Below are 18,814 nucleotides of genomic sequence, written 5' to 3'. Positions count from 1 at the left end.
ATTGAAAGTATAAAACCAGGTACTGGTGGCTCACACCTATAATCATAACTACTCAGGAGGCTGAGATCTGAGGATCGTAATTTAAAGCCAGCCCTGGCAGGAAAATCTGTGAAACTATTATCTCCAGTTAACTGCCCCCCCTCCAAAAAAAAAAAAACCCTAGAAGTGGAGCTGTGGCTCAAGTGGTAGAGTGCTAGCCTTGTGCAGAGAAGCTCAGGAACATCACCTAGGCCCTGAGTTCAAGCCCCAGGACTGGCACATATACAAAAAAGGCAGTATGAAGACAGTGGGTACTCAGAAAACGGGAAGAAGGAAGCCAGGGGATGAGAGAAAACTGAGAAAGAGGAAGACAGTGTGCAATGAAGGTATCCCTTTCTACAGGATCTTTTTCATTCTCTTCTTTTTTTTTAACAGGAGATTGATTTTTAAAAGACTATTATATTTGCTCTAGGAACAGATACACATAGTTCTTTAATTTTGTGTGAACATTAAAAAGTATTTTCTTATTGAAGACAGTTTCCTAGGGGAGGAAATGTTCTTTGTGTTAAAGAGGGTTGCTTTTTATTTATTAGATGTGTAATATTTGAGTAGATCATGCCATCTCTCTAACTTTAGTTCCCTCTCCTCCTCTTCTTCCTCTTAATCTTTTTCCTCTGTTTCTTCTTCTCCTCCTTGTTTCTCCTTCCTCCTTTCTCCTTCCTCCTCCTCTTCTCCTCTTCTCCCCCTTCTCCCTCTCCCTCCCCTTCTCCCTCTCTCTCCCCTTCTCCCTCTTCCTTTCCTCCCTCTCCCTCCCCACTCCTTCTTCCTTCTTTTTTGGTGATACTGAGGTTTGAACTCAGGGCATTGTGATTGTCTGCATGGGAGGGAGTCTCATGTTTTATGCTTAGGACAGCATGTCCCATGATCTTCCTATTAAATTTCCTGCATGGGTGCATACTACTGCACCCATATTTTTATTGGCTGAGATAGTCTCATGAATGTTTTGCTCAGACTAACTTCAAACTTCCAGTCTCTTCCTGCCAATCTCCTTCTCCTGAATAGCTAGAATTATAGGCAGGAGCCATTACGTAATGACCCAGCCCAAGGTTGGTTCCTTTTCAGTCAAATAGTGATCATGATGGCCTGCCTATTTCACAGGATTGGTACAGGATCTAGTAGGACAATATGTAGTAAAAATGTACACTGGGAATAGCTCAATCAAATATAAGCCATGAAGTGTTTATTTTTTGCAGTTCAGGTTGAAGGTGTTAGGATTGGATTCTAGAGTCAGATTGTCTGGGTTGCAAATCCTGGCTTTGTTTCTTTTTGCCTTTTTGACATGGGGACCTTAAGCCTTTTCAGTCTGTTTTCTTGTTTTCTTGTCCATAAAAAGCAAAACAATAGCACTTACCTTATAGACCAAAGAAGCTGGTACAATATACAATAAGCTTAACAAATAGAGAAAAAAATTCTATATTGAGGCTTTAAGCATTATATGTAAGTGTAAATCTGTATTTATCCAACAAATTCACATCTGATTTTAAGCCACTAATGACAGTTAAATGAGACTATATCTGAATCTAGTAATCATTAGTGAACATTCGGGGGCTAGTACACTGTCTCAAGGTTTAGAATGCCTGATTAGCAAGTGGTGTCAGGCCCTGAGTTCAAATCCCAGTAGTGCTAAAAGAAAAAAAAACAAGCTTGCCTTAGTACTATCTTTCTCTTGCTATTTGAATACTGAGCTACTCTGATCACTACTGATCCAGTCAAAAAAGGGCAGAGAGCATTGGCCTTGTTCAGTTTATGCCTCAATGAAGCATTTCAATTCTGACTGTACATTTGAAGCAACTGGGTCCCCCAGGACAATTGGACTGGAAAATGGGGGGTGGCTTTGTAGTGTTAGACTGTACTGCCTAGACCTGGTTGAAAACCACTGGCTTAGAATATTAGTATGCAGTGTATATTCATACCGTTTAGTTTCAGACGAAGACAGGTAATTGTATCATATATATATTTTTTTTTTTTGGCCAGTCCTGGGCCTTGGACTCAGGGCCTGAGCACTGTCCCTGGCTTCTTCCCGCTCAAGGCTAGCATTCTGCCACTTGAGCCACAGCGCCGCTTCTGGCCGTTTTCTGTATATGTGGTGCTGGGGAATCGAACCTAGGGCCTCGTGTATCTGAGGCAGGCACTCTTGCCACTAGGCTATATCCCCAGCCCCTAATTGTATCATATTTAAATGAGCAAAGCAATAAGGCTATTTATGGATGTTTCTTTAAAACAAACCCGTTGTTTGCACTAAATCTGTATCTGCTGTGTGTGTATAACGAAGCAGAAATGAGAAAGTTCAAATTATCACTGCTTTTATTATTGTCACAATAAAGGCTCCACATAGCAAATGAGAGTAGGGACCCAAAGAATGTAAAAAGGTGGACTTGATTGCCCAGGGCATCTAGCAGGATGAGGATGCCCAACACCAGGGTGGGCTTTTTGTAGTGTGTTCACTATGTCTGTGTGACACAGAGCAGGCTCGTGTCTGTAATTTTAACCACTCATGCGGCTGAGATCTGAGGATGAGGGTTTGAAGCCAGTCTGAGCAGGAAAGTCTGTTGAAGCTATAGCTCAAGTGGTAGAGTGCTAGCCTTGAGCAAAACAAAAAGCACTCTCAAGGACAGTGCCCAGGCAGAAAGGAAAGAAGAGAAAGAAGGAAGGAAGGAAGGAAAGAAGGAGGGAAGGAGGGAAGGGAGGAAGGGAGGAAGGGCGTGTAGGAAGGTGGGAGAGAGGAAAGAAAGGAGGGATAGAAAGGAAGGAAGGAAAGAAGGAGGGAAGGAATGAAAGGGAGGGAGGGAAGAACAGAAGGAAGGAAAGGAAGGAAGAAAGGATAAGGAAGGCAGGAAGGAAGACTAATGAACCTTCTTTGGACACAAAGAATGTAGAGAAGGAGAGATAGGTGGTCCTATAATTTTATAGGCCTATCCTAGAAGATCTAAGAGACAAGGATGAGGAGGGAGACAGATTCTACTATGATTATCCTAAAAAGAAAAATCAGAGAGAGCTATCCTTTCTCTTTGCTTCCTCCTATGCTATGCATGGTAGCCATGTATTATCTCAATTCAACACAGAGATGCATGCAGACAGAGACAGCAGGGAAGTACTAGCAGCCGTCTGTGTCTCTCACCAGAGCTCACACCCAAGGTTCCAGAAGCTTCCATCCTGTGGCCATGAGAAGCCAGCTTCCTCCATGACTATTATAACCAGCATCCCCATTCTCAATTAGCCCCATGGCTGACTTGACAGACTGAATGCCAGGCTTACGAAAAGTCAGGGGATCCACACAGCGAAGTCATGAAGCCATCCCAGCAGAGCCAGAGATAGGATCCCGGGAGTGTGCAGGAGGGAGCTGGTCGCAGCAGCTGACTCTGGGGGCTCACAAAGACCTGTAGAGCACCGCCCCCCCCACCGTCCCTGCTCTGCATATCCGCAGCAGATGGTGTTGGGATGAGGCAGGAGGCAGAGTCAAGTGTGTGTGCCCGTGCATGCACGTGCATGCGTGTGGCGTGAAACAGTTGTCAGTGCACAGGGCACATGTTCACCTCAGCTCCACAGAGAAAGAAGTGGAGAGGGGGCGGGGGAGGGGGTTCTGCTCTGTGTGCTGTTTTTCTGTTTCTTTTTCTTTGTAGTAGAGTTGATACTGACTTATTATTAGAAATAGTGCACTTACCATTACAAACAGTGGTATAGCTCTGTTGTTGGCTTTTTGTTTTGTTTTGTGTATTAGACTAGTTGCATGGGTTTTGCTACCTAAATGTTAGGCTCTTCAACTGGATTTTTGAGACTCATAAGGAAAGGTGGGTTTCTGCCTATTAGTGTCATAATAATCACTTAATATTTGGGCAAACACTGTATTTTTAGTTTCAGTTAATTCACATAAGAAACAATGTATATGCTAGGAATTATTTTTTTAACAGCAATGCCTAAGGTCAGCTAGTTTGTAAAAATTCTATTGCATAGCACTGTGTGTGTGTATATGTGTGTGTGTGTGTGTGTGTGTGTGTGTGTGTGTGTGTATCTGCCAGTACTGAGGCTTGAATTTGGGGCCTGGGTATTCACCCTTAGCTTTTCTTTTGCTCAAGGCTGATGCTCTATCACTTGAGCAACACCTCCTTCTGACTTTATGCTGGTTAATTGGAGAAAAGAGTCTCACAGACTTTTCTGCCCAGATGGCTTCAAACCTTCATCCTCAGATCTCAGCCTCCTGAGGAGCAAAGATCATAGGTATGAGCCACTCGTGGCCAGCTAGAGCTTGATTTTTGAACTCGGTTTGATCCTCAGGCTTTTTTTTTTCTTTTTCTGAATTCCTTCTTGAGGACAAGAACCTCTAGAGACCTGTCTATAGAGTGGGGTGCTCTAGTGGGGTCTGCTAAGGTGCTGTGTTGTCAAGGGAGCAGATAGAGGAGCTAGGGCGCTTCAGAGCCCTCGTTTTCTCCACCGTCTACATTGTCTTGCATTACTGGTGGGAGCCCATAGCAATGGCTGATTGAAGAACTAGACAGCAATCACCCCTGCAGGAGGCTTGGCCCCATGTGTGGGTCTTCATGCTTTTCATTAGATTGGAGACCCCCTCAGGTTATGGAAGATGACTGTCACTAAGAGAGCTGTGGTTCCAGGCCATCAGACAAGAGTCTAGGACAACTGAAAAGAGCCCATGATGATGAGATATTACAGAGGCTCCAGATATTATGGGCATTATGGAAGCTAGCCTTGGCCAGCAGGAGATACTTTTCAGTGAGCCCCAGCGCTTGAGTTTGTCTCCCTCATCCCTTCGGCTTTAGTTTGATATAGGACCTAGATAAATGTAGTGCCCACTTCAAGTTTAGTTGCTTGTGCTTGAGGAACATTTCCTTTAAATGTATTTGCAAACTACCCATTTAACCCTGAGTATGGAAGTATTGCTTCTTACAAGGAGAAAGTTCCTTTACAGAGCTTTGCTCCTTTTACACACATGTGCTTTGCCATGCCTGGGAAAATTCTAGTCTTGGAAAGAAAATGTCCTATAGGGGGCAAATAAAGACATTTGTACAAAGGTCATTCTGGTCTTCCTTGGCCCTGTGCATTTTAGTTTCTGCTTTCTAAAGCCCGTTAGGAGAGCGAATAGGAAGGAGGTGGCTCTGTGGCTAGTCACTGCCATCGTGGTGTCGTTAGTTAGCTTAGCTTGGGAACTGCCAAACGAGGATGAGGCTCACATCCTAGGGGAGGGGAGGCAGAGATAGAAAGGACTCCGCTTGGGCAGCCCGGGGTTGGATGGTTGCAAATTCTTTTCGTGTGCCACACCTGCTGTGCCCACGTCATCTTCTTTGCAGGTCTCATTGTTTTCTTGGTTCTGGGTTGCTATTGCTATTTCTTTACTTTGTGTTGAGTCTCTCCCGATGACTAGAAACAGCTGTACCCAGGGTGAGATTTCATTCATCCTTTTTAGCAGGCATACATAAATAAAAGCCGGAAGTTGCTCTGTCCCTTTCCTTTCAGCACGTGGAGTCTGATTCAGCCTATAATTAACTTGCAGATTGGTTTGGCTAAGGGGAGGAATATGTCTGAGTGCTTCCATTTGTACCATGAAAGGATCCCGTTTTGCGGTGGCAAAGAATGGATCTCAGTGGGTAGCCCTGATTTAATTTAAGCTCCTCTGACTTGAAAATGACTGTTTCTACCACCTGTTGACGGCTGTCATGGTGGCTCATGGGAGGATGGTGGCTGATGGGTTTTTGAGGCCCCCTTCTCTACTGAAGGCTAGATGCTGTAAAGCATGCCTGTTAGCCTAGCTATCATTCCAAATCTGAAATAGGCCTATCATAGTCCAGGTATATGATTGCGTAGAAAATAAGATCCTATTTTAAAAAAAGGATCAATGTTATAAAAAGAGCTGGGCAGTAGAGTGCCTGTCTAGTGGGTGCTAGGCCCTGAGCTCAAGGAAAAAAGACAGTCACTCTAAAGAACTTAGGACTCTGAATTCATCATCATCAACTACATCTTAGTGCTGGAACATCTCTATTTTTATTTTTTAGAGGAACTGCATTTGTGTCATTAATTAGCCATAGCTCATGAGATCATCAACTGTGGCATTGTCTCAAGTGTTGAAAGATGAGCATTACACTCACATTTCCCTACAACTCCTCCTGGGTTATAATGAATCAATATTTAGAATATCCTTGATGGCTTTTCCCTACTGGATGGACTATAGGTTTTTAAAAAAATTATTATTTATAGTATTCACTTTGTTGCTCTTGGGAAATCGGTTTTTATCATGAGTTCTTAGTGAAAATCTGTGTTCTGGGATGTTTGTCTTTCATTTATGGCTAAGTCTAACCCCCTAAGTCTGGGCCCTGCTGCCTGAATAAGTCTGAAAGTCATTTCTTTTTATTTATTTATCTATCTATCTATCTATCTATCTATCTATCTATCTATCTATCTATCTATCCAGTCCTGGGCCTTGGACTCAGGGCCTGAGCACTGTCCCTGGCTTCTTCCCGCTCAAGGCTAGCACTCTGCCACTTGAGCCACAGCGCCGCTTCTGGCCGTTTTCTGTATATGTGGTGCTGGGGAATCGAACCTAGGGCCTCGTGTATCCGAGGCAGGCACTCTTGCCACTAGGCTATATCCCCAGCCCCTGAAAGTCATTTCTTGATCTAGAATTAAAAAGCAATCTTGAACCGTCATGAGAAGGGGTGAATTATCCAAGTCAGTTATGAGTTACTTAGGTACTTTCTGCGGACCCCTTGGGGGTTAGGGGTGCTGAAGACACTTAAAGCCTCTGTAGGAGACCAGAAAAAAGTCTCTTGGACACCGAGGAAATGAAGCTGACTGCTGCTTGAGGTGCTGGCTGTGGCATCTGGATCCTCTGCTTCCTGTCCTACCCGAATCTCTCTATTGGTCCTCTCAGGTGTCAATTAACATTGCTGGGCGGGATCATCTGACTGAAACCCTACTCTGTTGTAAAGAGGAGGGGGTTAGGGCTTGGCTCAGGTGATCAAGTGCCATCCAACATCAGATAAGAGTTTGAATCTTAGTCTCAGACAAAAAAACAGAAAGTTGATTTCTTTAACTCAATTTACTTTTGTTTGTCAGATCCTTCTTGAAAGTTTTACTGAAACCTAAAAGTTCAATCTGTCATTACCTGACCCAGATTGTACATACTGGTCATGAAGAACTGTCCCCTGTGTTTCTATTGTACATTCTTGCCCTCTGCTCCTCAAGGCTACCTGGCAGCCAATGGGTCTTTCATTGAGCTTAATCACTGCTTTAGAAAAATGAAAAAAAAATTTAAAAAGCTAGGAAATCCTGCCAAATTATACATCGGGAAAGTTTGGGCCAATTGCAGAGTGTTTCATTAGTTCCCCTGGGGGAAAGTGCCTGGCCTGACACAAACTGGGTGAAAACTCTCACGAGAGAATTCAGAAGATCCACGGCTGCCTATGGGGTTTAGCATGGGAATGGCACTGTTTTGCTGATTCTTGTCTCTATTCTTGTTTTATCCTGCAGCCTCAGACGATCCAGCAGACTCTCAAGAGGACACTGCAGTATTATGAGCATCAAGTGATTGGGTGAGTAGAAATGGATTTTGGTTGTTAATGAGGACAAAGTGAAGTGAATTCTTCAAACACAGTAGGGGAGCATGTGGTTATTCTGGTGTCCTGGGGTCTCCTTTTCACATTGGCAGAGTTCTCCAAGTGTGGGGTCCCTTAGTGCTTCCCTTTGGCTTATGAATTTGTGTCGTGTGTGTGTGTGTGTGTGTGCACACGCGTGCGTATGCATGCATGTGAATGCCTGCAATGTCAGTGCCAGTCCTGGGTCTTGAACTTGGGGTTTGAACTGTTTCTGAGGTTTTTCCCTCAAGTCTGGTACTCTACCACTTAGAACCACAGCTCTGCTTCTGGCTTTTTGGTAGTTAATTGGAGATAAAGAGTCTCACAGATTTTTTTGCTGGGCTGGCTTTGAACTGTGATTCTCAAGTCTCAGCCTGCTGAGTAACTAGGATTACAGGCAGGAGACACTATTGAATTTGATTCTTTCCAGTGATATTCTCTTTTGATAGTGTTTTCTCCATCCCTTTTTGCTTTCGGTCCTCTAAAATTTCAAGATTGAATCTCATAATTTTGCCTCATGATGGTTATAAAGTTTATTGATCTCAACTGTTGGGGGGGGCTAAGAATGGGAGTTTGTAGTCCTTAAGTAGAGTTCAATTAAAATGACACCTCAAGGATTGTTATTAATGTAGGTAGAGTCTTGTGCTACCTATTTTTCTTTATTCCCCCCTCCCCATTTCTCCATGTGCTTATCATAGAGTGTGAAGTAAGATTTGATGTCCAAAGATGGGAATTCAAAATCTTACCAGTGCTTAGAACTTTGTGTGTATGTCTCTGTGTACAATCATGGGGCTCAAACTCAAGCCTTGGTACTCTGGGAGTTTTTTACTCAAGGCTGGTACTCTACCACTTGAGTCATGCTGCCACTTCCTGCTTTTTTTTTTTTTTGGCCAGTCCTGGGGCTTGGACTCAGGGCCTGAGCACTGTCCCTGGCTTCTTTTTGCTCAAGGCTAGCACTCTGCCACTTGAGCCACAGCGCCACTTCTGGCCGTTTTCTAGATATGTGGTGCTGGAGAATCGAACCCAGGGCTTCATGTATACGAGGCGAGCTCTCTTGCCACTAGGCCATATTCCCAGCCCACTTCCTGCTTTTTTGAATTGGAGATATGAGTCTCTCACATTTTCCTGCCAGGGCTGTTTTTGAACCTTGGTCTTCAAATCAAGCTTCTTAAGTAGCTAGGCTTATAAGCATGAGCTACCAGCTCCCAGTGCACAGAATTTTCAACAAGTAACTTTATTTCTTTTGTAAAATGATGATGATTGTGATGATGATGATGGCTATGACTCAATGGAGGGTTACATATTATGATTAAATGAGATCATTTCAATGAAAATATTTTGTGCTGACTCTCATAGAAAAGAATGGACACACACATAAAAAGCCTAAAGTTACTTTCTTGAATAATGTAGTCATTTAGATTAAATTCATGGACATCGGAGTCCATTTTTAGTTTTGAATTCACCTTGTTAGTATTTTCTGTGTACAGTAGTCATTTATCTTTGTGAGGAATCAAGGTTCAAATCCTGGTTTGTCCTGAAATAGCATCAAGAATTATTTTATACTCAGGGTAAGTCCCTTCCCCTGACATCAGGAGTTTGGTTTTTGTTATGGCAATACAACATGATTGGTAGTTGTTTTTTTAAGCAAAATTAAAGGGAAGGAAACCAATGGAAAGATAATTCCAGTACCTAGTACAATGCCACATACTTTAAGTGCTTGATGATTATGCTAATTGTCATTTCAAAGGGAATTGCTTTGAAACTTTGTCATGCCAATTCTCAAGAGTGCGGTACTAGCAAAAACATACTATTTAAACTCATGAGATGGCTTTTAGTTTGAGACCATTAGTGATTTTGAACGGTTTATCCTAATGGAGCTAAAGAAATGTCAAATTAATCTTTCCCCACACATTCTAAAATAAAACTTAATCACTCGCATTGAGTTTGCTACTTTGAAAAGTATGGTGTGTGGATTGCATTAGGTAATACACTTAGAGCCATTTCAGGGGCTGGGAGCCTCTGGCTTGCTGACAAAATGAGACCCTCAAAATCACCAGATGAGGAGGCAATGGTAGGAGGGATTTAAGGTTCAATAAATCTGGGAGATTTTCATAGTAATATAAACCCCAATACTAGCTATCATCACTCACTCAACATCCTTTGGCAAAAAATGTTCTCCATCTGATATGTGGTAAAGACTGTATACTTGTTTGCTCTTATGTTTTCTTCTTGTTACCATTCAAAATACTTGAAGGACATTCAAGTTAAATCATTTTCTGGGCTTATGAACATTCTTTCTGCATTGAACTCAAATACTAATGAAAGAGTCTGGTCTGTGAACTAAACTAAATCTTCAAGGAAAGTTGGGACTCTTTTTTTCTTTTTTCTTTTATCAATACTGGAGTTTGAAGTCAGGATCTCATGTCTGCTACATGGGTGCTTTGCCACTTGAACCATACTCCCAGGCCATTTGTGCTATTGTTTATTTCTTGGAGAGAGTGTTGCTTTTTTTTCCCCTTGGAACTAGCTCAAACTACTCTCTTACCTATGCCTCCTTTGTAGCTAGGATTATGGGTGTAAACTACGCACCAAATTTGTTGGCTGAGGGAAGGTCTTGCTGTTTTCTCAGGCTCTGGCCTTAAACAGAGATCCTCTTGATCTCCGCCTTCCAAGTAGCTGGGGTTACAGGCGAGCACCAACACATGTGCTATTGTGGATGACCAAAAGAAATAGATAACCAGACTGTATTATGATAATTAGCAGAGCATTCTTTTGGCTATTAGTAAAAAGTAGTTCTCTTTTATTGGCTGCCTCAGCTTTCCTGTTCTCCTGTTTTGTTTGCTCTGAAAGCTTCTTTCCTAGTTTTGTTTATTGCAAGCACAGCAAAAAGAGTGAAGGTAATTTGACTTTATCATAAATAGGTATCTTGATGTCCTATTGGATCCAGATAGACCCATGAGCATATTTTGGGGTGTTGCCTGATTTTCTGGGCTTACAGAGCCTCCATTCACTGCTTTTATTTGCATTGCTCTGCTTTTTATGTTCCCTTAAAATCTGAAAAAAGGAGAGCAGCTAATGTCACTAACACCTCGACTAAAAGGTGTTCACACTTACATGTTTTTCCTCTGAAGAAAAGACAATTTAAGGCTTTTAAATCTCAGTTATAAGGAATGTGTTTCTTTACAGTTAAGGGGATTTCAGGCAATGGAGAATAAGTGCTGATAAACATTTGTCTTATTAGTGGAGGTGACATGGGTACTAAGCTGATGTTTTTCTATTTCTGACGAGTTTTGCCTCAGGCCTGTCTTAAAGCAGTTCATCTTTTAGGTGTATTGACTGTATTGAGTCAGGACAGGTAACAGAGTGTCTAAGCTAGCCCTTCTCTTTTTTTAATTAAAAAATTATTATAAAGGTGATGTACAGACTGGTTACAGCCCTTCTCCTTTTCACTTTCTCAATTTACCCTTCAACCATGGGCCTTTCCCAGCCTCCATTTCCTTTCCCTAAACTTGCCCTCAGATCCTATTTCTTATAGTGTACTATGCTTCTTGGTCTTTTAAACCTATGTACTATAAATACACTAGGGCTTTTTGGTCTCTTGATACCTGGGCTTGACCACAGGGAACAGCTGCTCCAAGGATCCCAGATACAGGGTTGGGAGGGAGTCCCTGCTGTCTCTTGTTAAAGAGTAAGATAACCTCTCTCTGCTTCCGCTTCTTTATCTTTAAACATTCATTCTCCTCCTTAATTTATGCACTACCTCATTCATTTATATATTCACAGAGATCACTTACATTGGGGAAAAGAGTGCTAGAATAATTTATTCATGCTCTGTGATCCATCTCTCCATCTCTACTGAGATTCTCAGCTCTCATGAAGTTGTAAAATTTATAGTTGTGGTATTGGAGGGCCCTTCCCCCCTCATTTTTTTTTTCCCATTCCTGGGGCTTGAACTTGGGGCCTGAGCATTGTGCCTAAGCTTCTTTTGCTCAAGGTTAATACTCTACCACTTGAGCCACAGTGCTGCTTCTGGCTTTTTCTGAGTAGTTTGAGATACAAGTGTCATGGACTTTCCTGCCTAAGCTGGCTTTGAGCCATGATTCTCATATCTCAGCCTCCTGAGTAGCTAGAATAACAGGTGTGAGCCACCAGATCCCAGCAAGGACCCCTTTTTATGGCATAAATGGCACTAATTTGTTACCCTTGTTTTTCATATATCCTTAAGACTCTTCCTTTGTGTGTGTGATTGACCTTACAGTACACAAGGTCATGGTGATAGCACATTGCTGCTGACCTGGACGTCTTGTTTTCATAGCTGTCTTCAACCCTCAACTAAAGACAAGAAAAGTTACAGCTAATTTTTGTTTTTGTTTCACTGTACCAGTGTTTGAAATTGAGGTCTCACACTTGCTTGGGCTTACTTGGTTGCCTGACGTTCTACTATTTGAAACACATCTCTAGCTCAGCTTTTTCCTGGTTAGTCTCACGATCTTTTCTGCCCAAGCTGCCTTCTAACTTTGGTGATTGGAGCTGGGTGTTGATGTCTTATGCTTATACTTTTAGCTACTCAGGAAGCTGAGATTTGAGGATCATGGTTTGAAGCCAGCTTGGTCAGGAAAGTCTGCGAGATTCTTATCTCCAATTAACCAGAAAAAAGCTGAAATGAGAGATATGACTCAAGTGGTAGGATGCCAGCCTTGAGCCAAAAGGCTGAGGGATAGAGTCCAGGCCCTGAGTTCAAGCCCCAAGACTGGCACACACAGAAAAGAGTGGGGCATAACAACAGGATCAGAGTGAAGTTTAAATGAAAGCTCAAGGACACAATTAATGCAATCATGCTTTACAATTAGTGTACTTTATGATTATGCTTTATAATCAAGTAAAGTAGTTATCGGAGTGCCCATTACAACCCATGCTAGTTGCATTCTTAATTGGCACCTGATTCTTTGGCACTATAGTTTTTTGTTTTTTTTTTGGCCAGTCCTGGGCCTTGAACTCAGGGACTGAGCACTGTCCCTGGCTTCTTTTTGCTCAAGGCTAGCACTCTGCCACTTGAGCCACAGCACCACTTCTGGCCGTTTTCTGTACATGTGGTGCTGGGGAATCGAACCCAGGGCCTCATGTATCCGAGGCAGGCACTCTTGCCACTAGGCCATATCCCCAGCCCCAGGCACTATAGTTTTTAATTTATTGTCTTCCCCTTTATTCTCTTGCTTTCTTTTCTCTTGTTTTGTTAGCTGTCTAAAATTTAGGAATCAATTGCTTAATATCAGGAGCTGAACATAGCCAGTTCATATGACAGTTCTCCTTGCAAATTACTTTTGCTTTAGATTTGTTTTTCAATATCAATTTTTGTCCTCAGAGTGCCTACCTCAATGACCCTACTCACACTTATATTGTATGATTCCTATTGGCCTGTGGCACACGGATGTACTATCATGACAGGTTAGTGTAGGTGGATTTCTTCAGGAAGCTGCCATGGAAAACACATGATAATCAATATGGCCGAAACCTCTTGCTCATCCATTAGATAACTTAACCAATAAAGCTTAAAGAACGTGAAGCCAGAATCTTCCTCTTCATTGTGTTAGGAACTGGGTATGGGCGTGGTGCATATCTATAATCTCAGCACACCTGAGGCAGAAGAAGGAAGATTGTGAGTTCCAGGCCAGCCTGGGCTACGTAGCAAGACCCTGGCCTCAAAACCTTCAAGAAGAAGAAACTCACAATTAGGATGACTGCCAGCCTCCTGTTCGTCTGGGATAGTGCTTCCTGGAGTCATCTGAAATTAAATTCTACCACTCTGATTATCATTGTGTGTCCAATGTTTGTTTTACACAGCCAACCTTCTGTTCTCTCTTTTCCTTTGACAATGCATGAGAAATTAAGCCAAAATGATTTCAATAGGAAGTTAGAAGTGCAATTAAGAGCGGGTGAGACCTGGTTAGTTTGGAAACAAGCTTCGACTATATTGCTTAGGCTCCCATGGTCAGATTGTTTTCTTTTTTTTTTTTTTTTTTTTTTGGCTGTAAATTACTTCATCAGAATCCTAATATCTAGCTTCTCTTGCATCTGTTTACAGCAAAGAGCTGTATATTTTTGAACAATAACAAGTTAGACTGGTATATTATCTGCCGCTTAACTGTATTTGAAGAAATATGCTGAGCACTCACTATACATATGTTAGTTCACAGGTCAATTAAAAAGAGCTCATGTTACATAGGAGGACAATGGGAATGGCAGCAAAAATAAATACATATGTCAGGCAAGGTCTTGGAAAGCTATGTTTTCTTACTCTACATTTTAAAGTGTGCTTACTCTTCAAGCATAGATACACACAGGTTATGTATGCTTGCTATATGTCCGAGTGCATTTGGAAATGCTTTCAACACTGTCTCCATGGGCTGATTTTTACTTTCTTCTTAGTTATAGGGATGCCGAGAAGAACTTCCACAATATCTCTAACAGATGCTCCTATTCCGACCATTCCAACAAAGAGGAGGTTGAAGACGTCTCAGGAATTCTCCAGTGTACCGCTAATATACTCGGTATTTGAACTATGTGTGTATACGGTTGGCAGAGAATGAGAGAGCAGGCTGGGAAAGGGGAAGACATCTATGGTTTACTTTCTACTTGGGAGATTTGAAGAGCATGCAAATGTAAACCCAATCCTGTCTTCATGTGACTTAACTTTAACTCTGTTGAAGACTTTTGAGCCCAAGTTACAAATGAGTGCCATTTTCTTGCAGGTTAAAGAACAATAACAACATTGTAACAAAAATATTTGCATGGTGGGGAAACTTTTCCAGGTATTCATTCATGAATACTCTTTGCTTCCTATTTTCCAAATTTCTCTGGCCCTAACTCTTAGCTGAGAAGACCTGACTTGCTTCTTAAAGTCATACCCTGTTATTTCTGTGAGACCCTGGGTTGAAGCTGAGCTTGTGATGGATTCTACAGTTCCAAGGTCCCTTTCTTTGTTTATTTGTTTTGTTTTTGTTGCCAGTCCTGGGGCATGGACTCAGGGCCTGAGCACTGTCCCTGGCTTCTTTTTGCTCAAGGCTAGCACTCTACCACTTGAGCCACAGTGCCACTTCTGGCTTTTATCTATATATGTGGTGCTGAGGAATTGAACCCAGGGCTTCATGTATATGAGGCGAGCACTTTACAACTAGGCCATATTCTCAGCCCCAGCAAGGTCCTTTTCTTGACTGTCATTGGAACAGGTCACCTACTGAGCTGCCTGCTCTGCCTGGGCCTGGAGGAATGTATGTCTTGAAGACAACAATAGGCATCTTCTAGTTTTGGGGGGATGCTTCCAACAAGGCTAAAAGTACTGTTCTAAATGGCACTGAATTCCACAGCCTTAAGTTAGAACAACTGAGCTGTCCTGGGGGGCTGCCTGAAGGGCTTAATGTGTAAGAACTGCACTGAATTCAACGCAGTATTGATATTATGTGTTTTTCATGCCCTGGTATCTTACAGCTTTTCGGTAAAAAGTACCCCTTGGCAGTTCTTTTGGGGATCTTCCTTTATTTATTTATTTATTTTTTGGTCATGACTCCGATCAGAGTCCAGGGGCACTGGTGGAGGTGGCGGCTTTGGCAGATCTGAGTGGCTGGTTCTGTTCAGACAGCAGGGTCACGTGACCTTCAGATCAGGTGAGGGACAGTGTCTACCACACAGTGGTTGCCCTGGGTTTTTTTTTTTTTTTTTTCCTGTATGGAAAATACTTTCCTCTGGAGAGACTCAAGTTCTTCCTACCAACAAATCCTGGGTGATCTCAACCCCTCAGTCTCGTGTGGTTCAAGGCTGTGGTTTCCATTTGTCATCTGTGGGGTGCATTGGTAGGCTATTGAAGGATTGAAATCGATGACCTCTTTCTTCGACTTCTTAACCTCATACTGGGTTGTCCTAGAGGCCGTAAATGTGTTTGCTTATTTACTCACTTATGTACTGCTTATACTTGGGTTACCATCCAAAAGACTGGAAGTCCTAAATCAGAAAATAACACAGTAGCAAATGTTTCTCTTTCTAAAAAGGGCTTGGCACAACAGTTTTTTCAGGGTTTCAGGTTAAAGTTTGAGTGTAGGGTCACCCGAGTAGTTCATGCTTCTCTTTCAGTAGTGTAAAAACTGGTTGTGTCTATTTTCTATCCCATAGTTTACAAATTAGGAATACCCAGTATAGTCTGCTTCTTGCCTTCTAGTTAGCTCATTTTGATGTCCTGGTAATGTAGCCCATTGCTCTAAAGATGATATAAAGAAAGACAGCTATGAGCAATGCCTTTGCTGCTGAAGGCTTTTAGTGTTCAAGTTATTGCATTATTTGGTTCATATTGCCTTTTGCTTACCGAAATGATCTAATTCTAGTCACCTGAGAAATATAAACCTTTTTTTTTTTAAAGCTACAATATGAAATGCCTGTTTCTGGTTCATATTAGATAGTAAAAAATGTGTTTGTATTTCTGCGCAGCATGACATTTTGTATTCTTTTGGAAAGTGTAATGGTTGAATGGTTTGATGAACTGGGTTTTCGAGGATCTACACTATGTTTGCCGTAGAAATTTTGTTGCTTGGCCCCAGTGCTTGGTGTTAAGTGGTGTAGGGCAACAGAGAGAAGGAATGAGAATGAAGAATCACATCCTCTTCTTTGCCATCGTGGGTTAAAATAGAAATGTAGTTATGACTATTTCAGTTTCAACAAGTTTGGATGCTATTAAAGGAGCTGTGGGTGTTCGAGTTAGCGCGAGAGGTATGGGATGGGGGAGGTGACATCAGAAAAGAACATTGTTCATAGGTCACAGATCAGGTAGACTGAACATATTTCTTGATAGAGGTTCTGTTATTTTAGTATGTATTTAGTCTGTATGTATAGTATGCATAAAACATTTGTTTATCTCTGCTGGCTGAGTGCTTTTTTTCTCCTAAAATAACCCAGAAGAGCATGAGTTGGGAAAGGACACTGGTTAACATTTTCTCTGCTTCGAAGGTTTCTTTCAGGTTAAATGTTTAAGGTTTACATGTTTCGTCTTCTTCAAAAAGTTAACACATTTAAAGTCAGAACGGAGTGATGTTACCCAGGGGTTACTTTGTTTGGAAAGCGCTAGAGAGGCTGAAGGAGGAGATGACCTTTGGGACTTGCACCTGCCAGTGTTTTTCTGAAATGCTGTGAAACCAGACCTCGTTATTTTTAAAAAGGGCCACCACTCTGGAATCTTGCTGCTATCAAGCTTTCAGTGTTGTTTGTTGATTTTTTAATCAGTAATTTTGGGGTACGCACTTAGGAGCCTTCTCACTGGAAAGAATTGCACCAATCTTGGGTCTTATTTCATGCCTTTTTCCAGTGTTAAGCTGCCAGTGGAAGCATTTCTGTGATTATAAATGGGAGCTAGAAGGAAGTCCAAGAGGGGCTGATTAAAATGAGGGGAGCCTAGCTCATTCCTATGAGGGCACCTTTCCTCATTTCTTGCTCAACTTTCTTTTCAGAGGGGCTGAGGGTATTGAGTGGTCAAATGCCATGTTTATCTTTTTGAATCATGTTGGCAAGGGCAGATTGCTGGCCAGGCCAGATAGGCATCCAAGAGACAGGATTTGAAAGACAAAGGGAGGCTGAGGACCTGTCCTGGGGGAAGGGGATTGAAGACAAAGACAGGCAAGTGCCAAGACATCCTATTGGATCCTGGCCCAGGGGAAAATTTGCGCATTTTGGGGGCATTATATGGAATATGAATATAAACTGATGATGAGAGGATAGCATTGTTTGAACGTGCACCGATACATTCAGGGGTAAAGGGGTGTATATCTGCACACGTGTGTGTGTGTGTGTGTGTGTGTGTGTGTGTGTACAATGAGAGAGAAGGGAAAGAGAGAAAGGAAGGAAAGGAGGAGGAAAACAGAGAAAGAGAAAAAAATAAATTGGACTTTTTTTTTAAACAAATTAGTACACTTGGTAAAGGAATATGGGAATTAAATTCTTGGAACTTATCTCCAAGTCTGATGTTATATCAAGACAGACATTTCCAAGAATTGTTGAATACAGTTAAACTTACAAGTTTGTAAGTCCAAAAGTACTTTTGTTTCTATGAGGTTTTAGTCTTAATTAAAAAAGAATCAAACAAAATTGTAGAAAATGAAAACTAAAATAACAAAAGAGGTTTATAACTTGGTAGTCTACTTTTGTACTTAAGTGCCTTTTGTTTTTCTTAGTGTCTATTATCAGTGTCCGGATCAGATCCCATTTGATAGAGTTCAAAACTTAGTAGACATCAAGTTCTGTGGTTCACTGTGACTTGATTTAGTGACACAGACCATGGAGATGAGATTGAGGTAGTAGTGCAATATGATTCTGCCATTTTTCTAATGTATCAGAATAGCAGCTGGTTCATCCATGTTTTAGACTATTTTTTTCAGCTTTGAAAATGCAGTGTCAGGTGATATGTGGAGCCTCACGCCTGTAATCCTAGCCACTCAGGAGGCTGAGATCTGAGGATTGTGGTTCGAAGCCAGCCCAGGCAGGAAAGTCATGAGACGCTTATCTCCAATAAATTACTCAGAAAAAGCCAGAAGTAGTATGACTCAAGTGGTACTCCTTGAGCACAAAGAAGCCCAGGGCCCTAAATTCAAGCTCAGGGAAAAAAAAGAGAAAATGCTGTGTAATAATAAATACACATACATCAGAATAAAATAAAAATAACACCATAGACTACCTCTGTTGTCTAAGTTTTCTGATAGTGACAGTCACACTAGGATTTCTTCTTATAATCTTTTTACTATTAGGTAATTTTAGGCTTCTCCAATACTTGGTGTGATTTGAAAAGCCTCATCAATCATTGACATATTCTCCTTTGCAGATTCTGATTTTTTTTCTTTTTTAGATTGCTTTTCTGACATTTTAAATACCAGGGTAGATTATTTTTCATAGTCTGCCATCAGTCATTAGATAGCATTGCCATGCGCTATGAAAGTGCTTCTATATTTATCAGCAGCGCTTTGTTCCTTTCCTTACAGCAGTGAGTATCATTAGTTAGATAGAATTTTCACTTGAAGAGAGTCAACTTGAAAAGTCGTCATTGAGAGGTTAAATCTAACAAATGGGTAGGTAAAATGAGTTATTTAGAAGGCAACAGACACTGGTGACTATATAGATAGTTAAAATTACTCCCAGCTCCCAGATCTAAAAATTAAGGACCTACC

At 41.7% G+C, this 18,814-nt stretch overlaps 1 protein-coding gene across 2 annotated transcripts in view; it reads left to right on the top strand.

Annotated features, from left to right (window-relative positions):
* Positions 1-18,814, top strand: part of Gucy1a2 (guanylate cyclase 1 soluble subunit alpha 2) — a 217,989-nt gene that overhangs the window by 22,226 nt on the left and 176,949 nt on the right. For both annotated transcript variants that reach the window (XR_007210533.1, XM_048343770.1), the window contains exons 2-3: positions 7,516-7,577; positions 14,046-14,167. Coding sequence is in view for 1 of the 2 variants with exons in the window: in XM_048343770.1 (XP_048199727.1) it covers positions 7,516-7,577; positions 14,046-14,167 (184 nt within the window). In the remaining variant the exon portion in view is untranslated. The remainder of the gene's footprint in view (positions 1-7,515; positions 7,578-14,045; positions 14,168-18,814) is intronic.

The sequence above is a fragment of the Perognathus longimembris genome, chromosome 3, assembly GCF_023159225.1.
Source record: "Perognathus longimembris pacificus isolate PPM17 chromosome 3, ASM2315922v1, whole genome shotgun sequence".
Classification (NCBI taxonomy): domain Eukaryota; kingdom Metazoa; phylum Chordata; class Mammalia; order Rodentia; family Heteromyidae; genus Perognathus; species Perognathus longimembris.
The sequence above is the reverse complement of the archived record's forward strand: the minus strand, read 5'-3'. Positions and strand labels throughout refer to the sequence as shown.